Source organism: Pristiophorus japonicus, chromosome 2 (genome assembly GCF_044704955.1).
Source record: "Pristiophorus japonicus isolate sPriJap1 chromosome 2, sPriJap1.hap1, whole genome shotgun sequence".
NCBI classification, from domain to species: domain Eukaryota; kingdom Metazoa; phylum Chordata; class Chondrichthyes; family Pristiophoridae; genus Pristiophorus; species Pristiophorus japonicus.
This window is the reverse complement of record NC_091978.1, coordinates 177,846,650-177,863,442: the sequence shown is the minus strand read 5'-3', so window position 1 is coordinate 177,863,442 and position 16,793 is coordinate 177,846,650. Positions and strand designations below refer to the sequence as shown.

Below are 16,793 nucleotides of genomic sequence, written 5' to 3'. Positions count from 1 at the left end.
TTCCTTTTTGCATCTGTCACCGTAACCCAATTGCTCCCATATCACAGAGCTGCTCAGGCAATTAAAAAAGCTATTAAAATTCTCTCGAGGGAGGGGCATAATATGTACTTCAATTCTTAATTGTTTTTAATCAGAAGACAAAGTACCCACAATTTGATAAAATAAGATACAAGTTCAGGCATATTGTTTGTTTAAATTCTGTGCCTATGGATGATCAAAATTTTGTGTTTCGTCCTTCCTAACTGCCTTTCTAAAGATTTCTCTGCGGTAAAACCGAAGATTTAATTTCCCTTGTTTTGTTTGGAGGAATTTTAGAGGTTGATAATCAGGTACAGTACTCTCAATACTTTTTGAAAGTGCAGCACTCTTTACCAGCAGACTTTTTTGAATTACATCTGCCGTCATGTATTTACACAAGGCTGTCAAGTGAGAACTTCCACATTTCACAAGCTTCCTGACTAATGTGCCGAATAGTCTGTTGGTTGGGCTGTTCGTTGTGGGCGGGTGTGTTCTCTCGGGGCCCAAACACATTCTCTTTACAAAGTGCGGCTTAAAAGGCTGCTGAAAGTCTGATTGTGAAAGGCGAGGGTGGGGAGACAGGATGATGACCTCACATATAAGGAAAGCTGGGATCTGTGTAAACTGCTCCGTGGGCTGCAGACACTTTCATTTAAGTTTGAGAGGAAAGCCAGCTCCACGCTTATGCCTGGCCCAATGTAGCTAAAGGTATATGTTTAACTGCACACTTTACAAGGGAAAGGGAGCTGAAAGCTTGTGGAATGTCACCATTGTTCAGCTGGGTGGCTAAGGTAAGGAGCCTATAAACCATGTATTATTTTGTTTGCTGTTAAACAAATTTCTCTCTTTTTAAATTGCTCTGGATATACTGAACTGTCATGTATTAGAGCTGTGTATCTTTTATTCAAATTTATTTTTTCAATATACACATTGTTGTCTTGGGCCTACACTTTTTCATCAGAGTCTGTCTAGATTTTGTATTGTCTAATATGGAAGTAATGATGGATACTAATCCCATGAGATGCAATAGGAGTGAGCAACACACCAGCTGTAGAAGGTACACTTCCGTAGACCTAGACTGATTGGGCCTGTGCAGTACTTGCATGTAATTAGCTTTGTTTGGGCTGGTTTCTAACATTTTCCTACAATAAGCTTTCTAAAACTAGGCTTGAAGGTAAACTAAGATTTTATTTGTTTTGAATTGAAATGCATTATCTTTAAGTTGTTCGATTCAGGTTCTGTCTTTAAATTTGAGCTGAAACTAGCTTTGGTTTAACTTTATATTTTTTTTCAAAGAATTCCATTCAAGGCTTTGTTATTTATTTCTACTATACTGCTATTGATCCTGATTTAGTACTCTGCAAAGTTAATATATACACTTCTTGAAAATTTTAAATATCTTTACATTACGCCCAGTTCCTGTGCTGAACTCGGCCAGCTGGGCACTGAACTGTCAGTATTGGGGCATTGGCACAAATCTGGAAACGGACTCCTTCTAAATATTTGAGGTGCAAGACCAGTTTTTAACAAAATCATTGTGCCTTAAAGTGCTTACAAATGAAGGATTAGTGCCCTCAACACACAATATGTCATAAAATTTGGTTTTAGCAACGATAACTGGCACCGCACCTTAAATGAACCAAAATGTCACGAGAGAGAGTCTGAATAATTGGACGCAGGACTTGAATTGGGAGAAGAGTTTGGGGAAGCGACTGAAGCCGAGGTTAAAGAGGAACACTGAGGAGCTGTTTCAATGTGGAGAGAAATGTAACCAGGAGATCAGAAAGGAATTCCATACTGCAGGGTGGTAATGATTGAAGATATTATCACTAATGGTGTGGGGTGGGGTTGTGCACAGTAGGGAGATCGGAAGACAACCAGAGATGCACAATAACTTAGATAGGAGCAGAGGGTTTAAGCTGGAATGTAGGGGAAGAGGTGTTTGCATAAGTGAGACGGAGTGAAGCCTTGGAGGGATGTGTAGAAGATACTGAGATTGATATGGAGCTGGTGCAGGTCAAAAAATGATTCGACTTGAAAACCTATTCAGTTACAGGTGTTCATGTTCTTGCATGTGACTGTGTTGGATTATGTTAACAATTTAAATTGAAGGAGGGATGTAGAATGCTAGCTGTTTCAATACAGGAGGTGAAAGTAGATTGGATCATCTTTGTGATTTTGCATTAATGGCAGATTATGGTGTTGGCCTGAATGCAATGCAACTACTGGCTCAATTTAACCACCGACTAGAGGGTGAGAATTAGCAGGAACTTACAAATACATTTTAAGCATATAAGGTAAAAGGCAGCATGGGAACACTAACTTGCATTTATATAACGCCTTCACAGGAGCGTAATTGAACAAAAATTGAACATCAAAGATTAAAAGAAAAGTAATGAGGACTGCACTAGGAACAAAACTCCAACTGGTGTAAATGGTTTCTCATTACATATATTTCCATAGTAATCCACATACAGAGACACAGCTCAGACTGTTTTACAGAACAGTGGGTACTTGAGTGGAGGGAAGAAAGAGAGAGAGAGAGAGAGAGAGAGGTTGGGATTGGGTGAAAGCCAGGCCAATAGGTGTACAGGCCTTGGTGTGAGTGAGTATTCAAGCTGCAACATTCTAGATGGTTTGCACTTTATTGCAGGTATAAGCAGGAAGACCATGAAGAAGAGCACTGAGAAATCTAGCTTTGAGATGATAAAGGCATGGATTAAGTTTTAGTGGATAACTAAGGGAACAGGTGGGTAATGGTTTGAAGATGGATGAAAGTTTTAACCAAGTGAAGGAAGCGGGACTGAATGGATGATGCATCGCGGCCTCCTCCTGAGGTTCCCACCATCACAGAAGCCAGTCTTCAGCCAATTCAATTCACTCCACATGATATCAAGAAGCGGCTGAGAGCACTGGATACAGCAAAGGCTATGGGCACCAACAATATCCCGGCTGTCGTGCTGAAGACTTGTGCTTCAGAACTAGCCGCGCCTCTAGCTAAGCTGTTCCAGTACAGCTACAACACTGGCATCTATCCGACAATGTGAAAAACTGCCCAGATATGTCCTGAACAAAAAGCAGGACAAATCCAATCCGGCCAATTACCGCCCCATCAGTCTGCTCTCAGTCATCACTGTCATCGACAGTGCTATCAAGTTGCACTTACTCACCAATAATCTGCTCACCGATGCTCAGTTTGGGTTCCACCAGGACCACTCGGCTCCAGACCTCATTACAACCTTGGTGAAAACATGGACAAAAGAGCTGAATTCCAGAGGTGAGGTGAGAGTGACTGCCCTTGACATCAAGGTAGCATTTGACCGAGTGTGGCATCCAGGACCCCCAGTAAAATTTAAGTTAATGGGAATGAGGGTGAAAACTCTCAACTGGCTGGATTCATACCTAGCACAAAGGAAGATGGCTGTGGTTGTGGTGGTTGGATCATCCTAGCCCCAGAACATCGCTGCAGGAGTTCCTCAAGGCAGTGTCCTAGGCCCAACCATCTTCAGCTGCTTCATCAATGACCTTCCCTCCATCATAAGGTCAGAAGTGGGAATGTTCACTGATGATTGCACAGTGTTCAGTTCCATTCGCAACTCCTCAGATATTGAAGCAGTCCATGCCTGAATGCAGCAAGACCTGGGCGACATTCAGGCTTGGGATGATAAGTGGCAAGTTACATTTGTGCCACACAAATACCAGATAATGATCATCTCCAACAAGAGAGAGTCTAACCATTGCCCATTGACATTCAAAGGCATTACCATCCCCCAATCCCCCATCATCAACATCCTGGGGTTCGCCATTGACCAGAAACTTAACTGGACCAGCCATGTTAATACTATGGCTACAAGAGCAGGTCAGAGGCTGGGTATTCTGTGGCGAATGTCACACCTCCTTACTCCCCAATGCCTTTCCACCATCTACAAGGCACAAGTCAGGAGTGTGATGGAATACTCTATTTTTGCCTGGATGATTATAGATCCAACAGCACTCAAGAAGCTTGACACCATCCAGGACAAAGCAGTCAGCTTGATTGGCACCCCATCCACCACCTTCAACATTCACTCCCTAAGGACAAGGGCAGCAAGCGGATGGGAGCACCATCACTTGCAAGTTCCCCTCCAAATCACACACCATCCTGACTTGGAAATATATCGCCTTTCCTTCATCATCGCTGGGTCAAAATCCTGGAACTCGTTCCTTAACAGCACTGTGGGAGCACCTTCATCACATGGACTGCAGTGATTCAAGAAGGCAGCTCGCCACCACCTTGTGAAGGGCAATTTTGGATGGGCAATAAATGTTAACCTTTCTGGCGACGCCCACATCCCAGAACAAATTTTTTAAAATACCAGAACTGAGAGCTTTTAATTATCAGGTAAGACTAAACAGGCTGGGCTCTTTCTGTAGAAAAGAGAAGGGTGAGGGGTGACCCAATAAAGGTCTTTAAAATTATGAGGAGGTTTGATAGAGGAGATGTGAAGAAAATATTTCTGCTTGTGGAGAAATCCAAAACTAGGGGTCATAAATATAGAATAGACACTAATAAACCAATTATGAATTCAGGAGAAGCTTCTTTTTCAAGAGAGTGGTTAGAATGTGGAATTTTCTACCCTATGGAGTGGTTAAGGCGAATAACATAGATGCAATTAAGGGGAAGTTAAATAAACAGTAGAGAGAAAGGAGTAGAAGGTTATGCTAATACGATTGTATGAAGTAGGGTGGGAGGAGGCTCGTGTGGGGCACAAGCACCGACCTAAAACAGTTGGGCCGAATTGCCTGTCTCTGTCTTGTTAACTCTATATGAGCGGGGCCAAGGAGGGTGCCTTTTGGTTGGTTAATTAAGTTACCATTAATACAAGTGTGGTAGAATTGAGCTTTCCATACGGTGTAAATCAGCTTAATATGGGCCAAATCTTCCTTTCAACGGGTTGAGGGATATGATGATCTGTTTTAAACAATAGCACTTTCACATGGAATTGAGTTAACGAGATGTAGTGGATGCTGCAGTGAATTCTGAACACTTTTTTAAGGAAAAACCTTTGCTTATTCTTTTTGATATTTGAAAAAAAAATGATGTGTATTCATTGATCTCCTCTGTTATACACAGGGACTTTCAGTGCTCTTTAATCCATATAAAAAACATTCAAATACAAAATTTTCATCCTCATGTTAAAATCCTTTCATGGCCTTGACACCCACCCCCCCACCCCCGCTACACACATTGATTCCAGGCCTTTGATCATTATCCACCTTTGTCCCCACGGTTGGCAACTGTGCCTTCAGGCGCCATGGCCCCTTCTCTGTAATTTCCTCTCTTAACCCCACTGCCTCTCCCTCTATCTCCTCCTGTAACAATCTGCTTAAAAACCATGGGCCTGAAATTCATCACTTTACCGTCCATTGATCGCCCAGAAATGCAAATTTAATTAAAGAAAATCATATACCACCCACAATACAGCCGGCGGAAAATTCATCAGTCATTTACCGCCAGCGGTATTCGATACTGCCCATCCATCATTTAAGGCCCAAATACCGCCAAAATAGTAATTTCATCAATAAGATCTATTTACCGCCGGACCTAAATACCACCCTGAAAAAGCAGGTCTTACCTGATCTTACCCGATCTTAAGCGAACAGTATGGACATCATTTTGAAAACACGAGCATATGATGAAAGGCTGCTTAAGATTAGTATGTAGCATCCTCAGAAACTGGAATTTCTTTTCCTGTTTTGTTTTCTTTATCCAGTTTAAAGTTTATCATTCAAGGCCTTTTCACTCAAATCGATGATTAAACAACTCCCTCCACACACCCCACTCTCCCTGGTACAATGTTGAATTTATGAAATGATTCCACACTGATCATTTCCCCCTCAAGTTATTTTTACTCTGTTGCTGCAGTCATTTTGCTGACTGTTGGGATCTTGTTCTTCACCCCAATGTTGAACGTGGAAAACTGGCATAAATCTAATCATTGGATGTCCACGGAATAGGGACCATTAGCTATAAAAAAATCGCGGGAAAAGCAACCTCAAAAGAAAAAAGAAAATAGCGCATGCGCAGAAGTCTGTTCTTTTCACAATCGAGAAAAAAGTGGATCTCGATCGACTACAATGCCTGACACCGCCCGCTACATACCGCTCCCACTACCGTCCAGAAAAAAACATCACCAAATTAGCGGTCCTCGATCTTGGCGGTATGTGGCAGTAGAAAACCTTGTGCTGCCGGAATGCCGCCGAGAAACGGGCGTGGGCAGTACTTCATCAATTTCGGGCCCCAACTCTTTGATCAAGCTTTTGGTCACCTCTTCAAATATCTCCTCCTTTGACTCTGCGTCCATTTATTTTATTACTCCTGTGAAGTACTTTGGCATGTTTTTCTATGTTAAAAGTGCTGTATAAGCATCAAATTCCATAGCAGCAGCATGCGCACTTGTTAGATAGCTGCAGCTTTTGATTTTCATTTTTGCCCAGGCCATGGAATTTCTAACTTGTCAGAGCAGGCCGAATGTTCAGTCGCTGATCAGAAAGATGGCTGGCAGTATTCCATTGCTTTTTCTAGGTGTTGCAGCTTCTGGGGTCTTGCTGAAAGCTCTTTAACCTCTTCCAGAGAAGCAGCACTGTAGATAAGTGCATCATCAGGGAGGCCACCCTCCGAGCTAGCTAGGGGAAAGTTCTCCAACAAAGCAGGTGGCTGTTCGCTTTTTATTTGGTTGGGTAGGGGGTTTAAATCTGCTATTTATAATGCACATCTCTTTCAATAACTGCCTTCATAGTTTTGAACTTTTTAACACATTATATCAGGGTTACCGGCACTTACAAAAATGTTAATACGTTTTGCGAAACAGACGTGTGCTTTATTATTTTGTCCAGCTCTTTCAGTGCAGTGTTTTAGTCATCCAATTATCTCCCATGGAAACCATGCATATTCTTTCTGGGAGGGGATGGGTGGGGGTGGGTGGTGTGTTGGTGAGGGGGAAGGAAGGAGAGGTCTCAGGGTTTCACTAAAAAATGTTTTTGAGAGTAGAAGAAACAAAGAACTATGTGTCCGCTCGTGTTCTTTGTATTATGTACTGTTAACTTTCAGATCATAACAAAAAGGTACTGTATCTGAACAGTATGTTTGTGAATTTAAGCGAGAGTATGTGGGACTAAACCTAGCTTAGATTTGGTTGGATGTTTACCAAAGTAAACATGCGGGATCAAATTTTAGGCATTATAAAATTCCAGCTGGTGTGGCATGTAACAGCGTGTAAAGTTACAAGGACATCTTTCATTTTATATATACATATATATAATATATAATATAATATATATTATATTATATATTATATATATGTATAGCTACTGTGTACAAAATGTGCGTGATGATTTGTACCATATGCTGCATGCATGTTGATGAAATGGCAGTGCCTGTAGAATCTAGTTTCATGGGCTTGGTGAATCAGTGTGGATCAGAACAGACGTGTGGGCTGTGCTGACTGACTTAATGAAACAACTGTCCCGCATCCTGTGCTGCGATCAATTCCAATTCTAACGCCAGTAAGTTTCAATCTTGTAGTTTTAGTTAACCAGTCAAAAAATTGGCAGTTCATTTGACAATTATTTATTGGAAACCGCAGAGAATCTCCTCTCTAATTACCGCAGTCGGACTTGTCACCTTTCTTGAAGTTGGTCACGATTGCGGTGTCTCTGGAATCCCCTGGCATGCTCTGCTTCTTCCAGATAAGAGAGATGAGGTAATGGATTTGGGTCAAGAGTACTTCTCTGCCATGCTTTAGTACTTCGGCGGGGATTCCATCTGCCCCGAGGCCTTGTTGTTTTTCAGTTGTCAGATGGCCTTTTCAACCCCATGCCGGGCTGGGATTATGCCGAGGTGATGGCGGGTAGCATGCTGTGGGATGGAGTCGAGGACACTCACGTCAAAGACAGAGTCTTGGTTAAGGAGATTTTCGAAGTGCTTCTTGTATTGGGCACTGACTGCTTCTCTGTCTTTGATGAGCACCTCTCCGTTCTTGGCTCTCAGTGGAATAGGACCTTGAGTGCTTGGGCCGTAGGTGGTCTTGACTGCACTAAAAAATCAATGCAAGTTGTGATTGTCGGCGAGTTGCTGGATCTCCTGCACTTTTTCCACCCACCATCTGTTCTTTAGATCACGAGATTTTTGTTGGACCTCTGAAGATCATCTTTCTTTCACTTGAGTTGTGGTGTTGTATCCAATTCGGAAATGCCTTGAGTTTGCCGTTTATTAGCTCCTGGATCTCCTGGTCATTCTCATCGAACCAGTCTTGATATTTTCTGGTAGAGTAACCAAGAATCTCTGCACAGGTGCTAATTATGATGGACTTGAGGGCAGACCAGGTACTATGGACACTCTGCAGCTCCGGTTCATTGGAGGTTGTCAGGTTGGCTGTGAGGCATTGGCTGAAGAGGGCTTTCTTTGCAGGGTCTTTGAGTGCTTCAGCATTGATTTTTCTGTGGCAGCATTTCTGTTGCCGTCACCATTTTGAGTCTACTTTGGAGATAACAGAACGGATTAGGCGGTTGGTCACTCAAGCAGTCGCAGCAACGCTGCCTCTGCAAATTCATTGGCAGGATAGGCACACCAACATCAGCATTCACTCCGGCCAACATCCCCAGCATCGAGACGTTGATCACACTCAACCAGCTCTGATGGACGGGCCACATTGTTCACATGCCCGATACTAGACTCCCAAAACAAGCGCACTATTCCGAGCTACGTCACGGCAAGCGAGTCCCAGGAGGGCAGAGAAAACACTTCAAGGACACTCTCAAAGCCTCATTGGAAAAAATGCAACATCCCCACCGACTCTTGGGAATCCCTGGCCAAGACCGCTCAAAGTGGAGGAGAAACATCCGAGAAGGTACCAAACACTTCATCGGGAGCACGTGGAAGCCAAATACAAGCAACGGAAGGAGCGTATGACAAATCAAGCACCCCACCCACTCGTCCCTCCGACCACCATCTGCCCCACCTGCGACAGAGACTGTAGATCCCGCAATAGTCTCATCAAACACCTTGGAACCCATTTTAGTGTGGAAGCAAGTCATCCTCCGGGGGACTGCCTAAGAAGAAGAATTTATTGGAAATACTTTTAATTTCTTTTCAATCGCGCATTGGGTCTCATGGTGGTAATGCCTTCGCTGGATGTTAGAAGACATTTGGGTACGTTTTATGATTGCGTGTCTCCCCTTGATTTTTCTGTCCCTTTTAAAATGGGCAGCATAGCTGCAGTTTCCCACTAGATGCCCCCGGTGAGTGATGCTCCATATTAGCAGCACCCATTCATAACATTTACCCCAGTGGGTTTGATTTCACTGTTCTCTCATTTCTCTCTCTCAAACTTTCTTGTCTGGAACAAAGTGAAGTGTGGCCCCTGGAGCATGTACAGTGCAGTAGCTGTCACCATGCAAATCGTAGATTGAGCAGCGGCTGGTGTCACTGCAGTGCATCCGCGAGGCTGAGAACTTTGTGGATAGTACGTTTCAGGAAGTGGTCACCCCGCAGCTAAAGAGTGTGCAGGTAGAGAGCGAATGGGTGGCTGTCAGACAGACAAGGAGGACCAAGCAGGTAGGACAGGAATCCTTTGCGTGTATCTCACTCACCGACCGGTTTTCAGTTCTGGATACTGGTGGGGGCGATGGTTCCTCTGGGGAGTGCAGTCAGAGCCAAGTGCACAGCACCATCGGCGGCTCAGCTGCACAGGGTGGGAGAAAAAGAGTGGAAGAGCAATAGTGGTAGGAGATTCAATAGTTAGGGGAACAGACAGGCATTTCTGCAGCCACGACTCCAGGAAGTAGGTTACCTCCCTAGTGCCAGGGTCAAGGATGTCACTGAGCAGCTGCAGGACATTCTGAGGGGGGAGGGTAAACAGCCAGAGGTCGTAGTGCATATTGGTACCAATGACACAGGTCGAAAGAAGGGTGAGGTCCTGCAGGCAGATTTTAGGGAGCTCGGAAAGAGATTAAAAAGCAGGACCTCAAAGGTAGTAATCTCAGATTTCTCCTGGTGCCATGTGCTAATGAGTACAGAAATAGGAGGATAGGGAAGATGAATTCATGGCTGGAGAGATGGTGCAGGAGGGAGGGCTTTAGATTCCTGAGGCATTGGGACCGTTTCTGGGGGAGGTGGGACCTGTACAAGCCGAAGGAGTTGCATCTCAACAGAGCTGGGACCAATATCCTTGTGGGTGGGTGGGGGGTGCTGTTGCTAGTGTTATTAGGGAGGGTTTAAACTAGCTTGGTAGAAGGATTGGAACCTGAAAGTCGATTCAGAAGGGAGAGAAGCAAAGCTGGAAATGGAAGACAGAAAATTAGTAAGCGAGTTTGGAAGGCAGAGGAAACAAAGGCTAGAAAATAGTCAAAAAGGCAGTCTGGCAATGCTAAATGGTTTATACTTCAATGCAAGGAGCCTAGGGAATAAAGCATGAGCTGCGGGCACAGATAGACACATGGGAGTATGATATAGCTATTACTGAGACATGGCTGAAAGAAGGACAGAAATGGCAGCTCAACATTCCTGGTTACCGGGTTTTCAGACGAGATAGAGAGGGGGTTAAAAAAAGGAGGGCGTGGCAAAATTGAGTAAATAAACAATTACAGCTGCGAGGAGGGATATGCTAGAAGGATCATCAAATGAAGCCATATGGGCTGAACTGAAGAACAAAAATGGGGCAATCACACTGCTGAGAGTGTACTATAGACCCCAATCAGTCAGAGGGAGATAGAAAAGCAAATTTGTAGGCAAATTTCTGAGCAGTGCAACAACAATAGGGCAGTAATAGTAGGGGATTTCAACTACCCTAATATTAACTGGGATAGAATTAGTGTGAAAGGTGTAGAGGGAGCAGAATTCTTAAAATGCATTCAGGAGAACTTTTTTAGCCAGTACATAGCAAGCCCAACAAGAGGTGGGGAGGGGGCGGTTCTGGAAAGGTTTTAGGGAATTAAGCTGGACAGGTGGAAGGGGAATCAGTGGGAGAACATTTTGGTGGTCATGACTTATAATTCAGATTTAGGGTAGTTATGGAAAAGGACAAAGATAAACCAGGAATAAAAGTTCTCAACTGGGGAAAAGCCAATTTTATTAAGCTGAGATGTGATTTAGCCAAAGTGGTCTGGAAACAGCAACTTGAAGGTAAATCAGTGCCAGAGCAGTGAGGCATTCAAGGAGGAGATAGTGAAGGTTCAGAGCAAATATGTTCCCTTAAAGAAAAAGGGGGGACTAACAAATCTAGAACCCCCTGGATGTCAAGGGACATACAGGGTATGATATTGTTTTCTTTGTTCATTTGGATATATTTGAGGGCCAGTGCTAATGGCATTTTTGGAGTACTGCCCTATTTGGGTTCCTGAGATCAGCTCTGTTAGGGAGACAAATTCACCAGCCAGCCCATTAAAATGGTATCAGATGGTGTAGCTGTGGCTCTTCCATGTATTTTGTGTGTGCTGCTGGTGTTAGACAATAGCTAACCCCTTCATCTGCGGTGGTTTTATATTCTACTTCCTTACTATTTTTCAGAAGTGTTATTATAGTTTAATGTGTGAGGAACTTGTTAGCCTGTCCCTGATTAGTGCAAACAGAAAATGCTGGAAATACACACAAGGTCTGGCAGCATCTCGGAGAAAAATTAGGTTAACGTTTTGGGTAGAAGCTCTTTGTCAGAACTAAGGCAGGCTCTCTCCCTGATGCACTAACATAATCTCAGCTAACATTTTGGAGTGCTACATTGTCAGAAGTGCTGTTTTCAGGTGAAATATTAAACAGGTCCTCTTTTCTTGTTCAGGTGAAAATACAAAATCCCTTGGCACTATTTGAAAAGGAGCAGGGTATTCTCCTGGTATCTTGGTGAACACCGCCAAAGACAAATTATCTGATCATTTATTAATTTGCTGTTTGTGAGACCTTGTCTTGTACACACGCAAACATTGTAAAATGCTATGGGACGTTCTGAGGATGTGGAAGGCACTATAGAAATGCAAGTTCTCTGTTGTCAAGATACTATCATTGCTCTTCGCAGAAGATAGTGACTTTCCCAAGTGTACTGTGGGAAGGATTTTGTGCAATATGACATTCCAGCAAAGGGCAGTGGGCCCGAAATTCTGCTCCAACTCTGGGTGCCTCTCTCGGGGAGGAAGAGAATGAAATTTGAACAGTTTCATATTTGCATGCAGCCTCTCCATTTGTCACCGCTATGTTTAGTGAAAATGATTATATTTTCTTAACTTTGTTGAGTATAACATTAACTTTTGTTTAAAAACTGCACCTCAAGATAAATGTTGCAGACTAAAAATCTTTTTTTTTTTAGACTGCTTCATTCTTGAGCTCTGAATTACAGTTTATTTGGTTAGTGGACCTATAATTTTGTATGTGTTGGTATTAACGTTCAATCTCTGATGTTAGCAGCTGTATTGTCAGCTGCTTACTTCGATTCAAACACCTTGAAATTTGTGGGGTTGGGGAAAGTGTAATTATGTCTTTTCTTTTGTAGAAGGGCCAGGGATTTGGAGTAGGAACTTGATCTGCTGGGTTTCTGCCCCATATTGTAATGCATCCCAAATTAGCCCGGTGTTGTGAAGACGGGACCTGCCCAATAACCAGCCTGAACATGTAAATGACTTGTTTACGACAGGATGTCATTGCCCAATGTAAATCCTGTAACTTCCACTTTCACTCTGAACTCTGCCCTTTTAAAGTGCGCCTGCATAAAGCTTGCCAGAAATCCAAAAGCTAAATGTAAGTGGAATCTTGTAATCAACCTGCACAAGCTGTTTGGTAGAAAATTATTTTTGTATATTTTTGCTTTCACTGCTGATCCAAAGGCTTAAAGCCAGGTCCTCTTGGAGTGCATTCTGAACAAGCTGATTTGGGGTCAAATTGTTAGAAAGCTCCAAAATGGGGACCTCATTATTTTTCATATATATTGGAGGAGGAAGAGGAGAAGGTGCAAGTAGTTTCAAGGGAAGTAAGTCTCATAAGGCAGCACCATCGAAGGAGCAAAGCTCCTTCAGATACCCTGCCAACAGTATGCAGAGACATAGATGCGATTTCCTGAATCAGTCTCTAGAGTTATAGGATGCTTTGATTCAGTCCTGACGCCCTGCAGGATTCCTGTTGTAGCTGAATTATCAACCTAGAATATGTGTTCGTCCTATAGTGGGGTTAAATTCAAAACCTTCTGACTCAGTGGCGAGAGTATGTTAATCTTTTGCACTTTCATCAGTGATGTACAATGAAACATTTTTCACATTTGCATCCAGTGTTGCTATTGAGCATTCCTTTCATCAGATAATGACGCAGCTATATGCTGGGTATAGCTTCTCCCCCTCAAAAATGTGCCTGGACACCACTACCCGTCCCTTCGGAGAACACCCACCTCTGTTGGAATTTCTGTTCACCTATACAGAGCCTGCTGCCACGAAGCAATAGTGTCACATAATGAGCATTTTTGTGATGAGTACTCATTGAGACTGTCCAAATTCACCTTGCGTCAAAAATGAAACCTGCGGATCTCATTATTTAAGGCTGCATTCAACCTCGTGACTTGACATCTAACCCACATATTAGGGTCTCCAGTACATCGTTTTTGTCATGAATACCTAACATATCTAATTTTGTTGCTTTCTTGATTTAACTGGCTGGAATTTTTTGTTACTTGGATCCAAGGTTAACTTATATGGGAAAGTTGTACAGGAATATTATATTCATGCTTTATGAATTAATAATGGAGAACATGGAGATGGCAGAAACTCTGAACAAATATTTTGTAAAAGTCTTTAAGGTAGAGGACACTAACAATATCCCAACAATGGATAGTCAAGGGGCTATAGCGGGGGAGGAACTTAACACAATCACAATCAGTAAGGAGGTGGTGCTCAGTAAGATAATGGGACTAAAGGCAGATAAATCCCCTGGACCTGATGGCTTGCATCCTAGGGTCTTAAGTGAAGTAGCAGTAGGGATAGTGGATGCATTAGTTATAATTTACCAAAATTCCCTGGATTCTGGGGAGGTCCCAGCAGATTGGAAAACTGCAAATGTAACGCCCCTATTTTAAAAAAAAAAAAGGTGGCAGATAAAAAGCAGGAAACTATAGACCAGTTAGCCTAACATCTGTGGTTGGGAAAATGTTGGAGTCCATTATTAAAGAAGCAGTAGCAGGACATTTGGAAAAGCACAATTCGGTCAGGCAGAGTCAGCATGGATTTATGAAGGGGAAGTCATGTTTGACAAATTTGCTGGAATTCTTTGAGGATGTACTGAACAAGGTGGATAAAGGGAAAACCAGTGGATGTGGTGTATTTGGACTTCCAGAAGGCATTTGACAAGGTGTGACATAAAAGGTTACTGCACAAGATAAAAGTTCACAGGATTGGGGGGTAATATATTAGCATGGATAGAGGATTGGCTAACTAACAGAAAACAGAGAGTCAGGATAAATGGTTCATTCTCTGGTTGGCAACCAGTAACTAGTGGAGTGCCGCAGGGATCAGTTCTGGGACCCCAAATATTTACAATCTATATTAATGACTTGGAAGAAGGGACTGAGTGTTACTTAGCCAAGTTTGCTGCCGATGCAAAGATGGGAGGAAAAGCAATTTGTGAGGAGGACACAAAAAATCTGCAAAAGGACATAGACAGGCTAAGTGAGTCGGCAAAAATTTGGCAGATGGAGCATAATATTGGAAAGTGTGAGGTTATGCACTTTGGCAGAAAAAAAATCAAAGAGCAAGTTATTATTTAAATGGAGAAAGATTGCAAAGTGCCGCTGTACAGCGGGACCTGGGGGTACTTGTGCATGAAACACAAAAGGATAGTATGCAGGTACAGCAAGTGATCAGGAAGGCCAATGGAATTTTGGCCTTTATTGCAAAGGGGATGGAGTATAAAAGCAGGGAAGTCTTGCTACAGTTGTACAGGGTATTGGTGAGGCCACACCTGGAATACTGCGTGCAGTTTTGGTTTCCATATTTACGAAAGGATATACTTGCTTTGGAAGCAGTTCAGACAAGGTTCACTAGGTTGATTCTGGGGATGAGGGGGTTGACTTATGAAGAAAGGTTGAGTAGGTTGGGCCTCCACTCATTAGAATTCAGAAGAATGAGAGGTGATCTTATCGAAACGTATAAGATTATGAGGGGGCTTGCCAAGATGAATGCAGAGAGGATGTTTCCACTGATAGGGGAAACTAGAACTAGAGGGCATAATCTTGGAATAAGGGGCCACCTATTTAAAACAGAGATGAGGAGAAATTTCTTCTGAGGGTTGTAAATCTGTGGAATTCGCTGCCTCAGAGAGATGTGGAAGCTGGGACATTGAATAAATTTAAGACAGAAATAGATAGTTTCTTAAATGATAAGGGGTTATGGGGAGTGGGCAGAGAAGTGGAGCTGAGTCCATGATCAGATCAGCCATGATCTTATTGAATGGCGGAGCAGGCTTGAGGGACAGTATGACCTACTCCTGTTCCTATTTCTTATGTTCTTATGCTTTGAACAATATTGCCATGTTGTAGATAAATGTAATTGGAACTTGATGTGTGGCTTGCTAAGTTTACATGCAAGATGTGCATGTTTGTGGTTAATTCTAATAATATTATGCCAAGGTTCCCTAAAAGCAACTAACACGGTGTTGTGCTGAGATTTTCCAAAGTACAAGACAACCTAATGGAAGATTTGAGCAAAATCACTTTGAGGAGATGCTTTAGAATGCGCATTTTTTAAAAAAAATCCTGAAGTGTTTGCTGTCACTCTGGCAGAATGTTGGGTCAATTTCCCTGTGCCCCAATTGGCCGAGATTTTCACCCATGCCCCTGACTTTAAGTCTCCTGAACCTCACCATATTTCTGGGTTCAGCTATTTTAAATATGGTTGGTTTTTGTCAGGAAGGAGCACGGCCTCCGATTCGATGCTCACTCTAAATGGGAACAGCAAGTTGTGTGCAGCAATGCAAAGAAGGGAGTTTTACACCAATGGTGGCTGTTTCTTTAAGCAACAAAATCCCCTCAATCCACTCAGTGCACCTGCACTACCCTAATGACAAATAATCAATAAATCATCAAGCTGAAAGTTGCTGGCTATATGCAATTCAGGATCCTCTGAACTCACGGTGCACCTGGCAAAGCCGATTGCCCAGTTTCTATGGGTGCTCTTCAAACCAGTGTTCGGTCCAGTATTAGGCTTTAAAGATTATCAGAAGGTCTTGTGATGTTCCTTTTACATCATTTAAGTGTTTTTGAAGTACTTTGGGCAGCTTCAGGCTGGAGATGCCTTCCTTTCTTCTGTGTGCCCTGGAATTGCTGATCATGTGCAAAATGGATAGCGAAATTATGTTACACTTCTCTGCCCCTTTTTCCTGCCCTTACTGCCATGTGAAATTGGTCCACACCGGACATTGACCACAGGAAAGTCGGCTGCTGTATGTGCAAACAAAATGCATCGCTCTGGGAATTTCAGGTATGATTACTGGTCCATTGGGAGTTCAATCATCTAGGGCAGTATCGCATTGGAGATTCCACAACTGACCCCAGCATCGCTGCGTAGTTTACTTGAACATAGTTTGATAGATTTATATGTAACCTTGGTTGAAGAGAATGGTTTTAAGAAGCTTTTAAAGTTGAAGAGATAAATATTTATGTTGTCATGACAATAGGAGCTAAATGAGATATGTGAAACGAACCTGACATAGACTTCATGTCAATGAAGAATGCAGGGTACTTGCAAAAGTACAGTGATACTTCTCCAGTGCTTTA

The 16,793-nt window shown here is 42.8% G+C and overlaps 1 protein-coding gene across 3 annotated transcripts in view; it reads left to right on the top strand.

Annotated features, from left to right (window-relative positions):
* Positions 1–16,793, top strand: part of LOC139242811 (TBC1 domain family member 1-like) — a 428,759-nt gene that overhangs the window by 147,051 nt on the left and 264,915 nt on the right. The window contains exon 1 of one of the 3 annotated variants that reach the window (XM_070870517.1): positions 666–809. The exons of the other annotated variants lie outside the window; for them this stretch is intronic. Coding sequence (XP_070726618.1) covers positions 780–809 — 30 coding nt within the window. The 5' untranslated portion in view covers positions 666–779. Of the gene's footprint in view, positions 1–665; positions 810–16,793 lie in introns of those variants that run through there. 3 annotated transcript variants of the gene reach the window in all.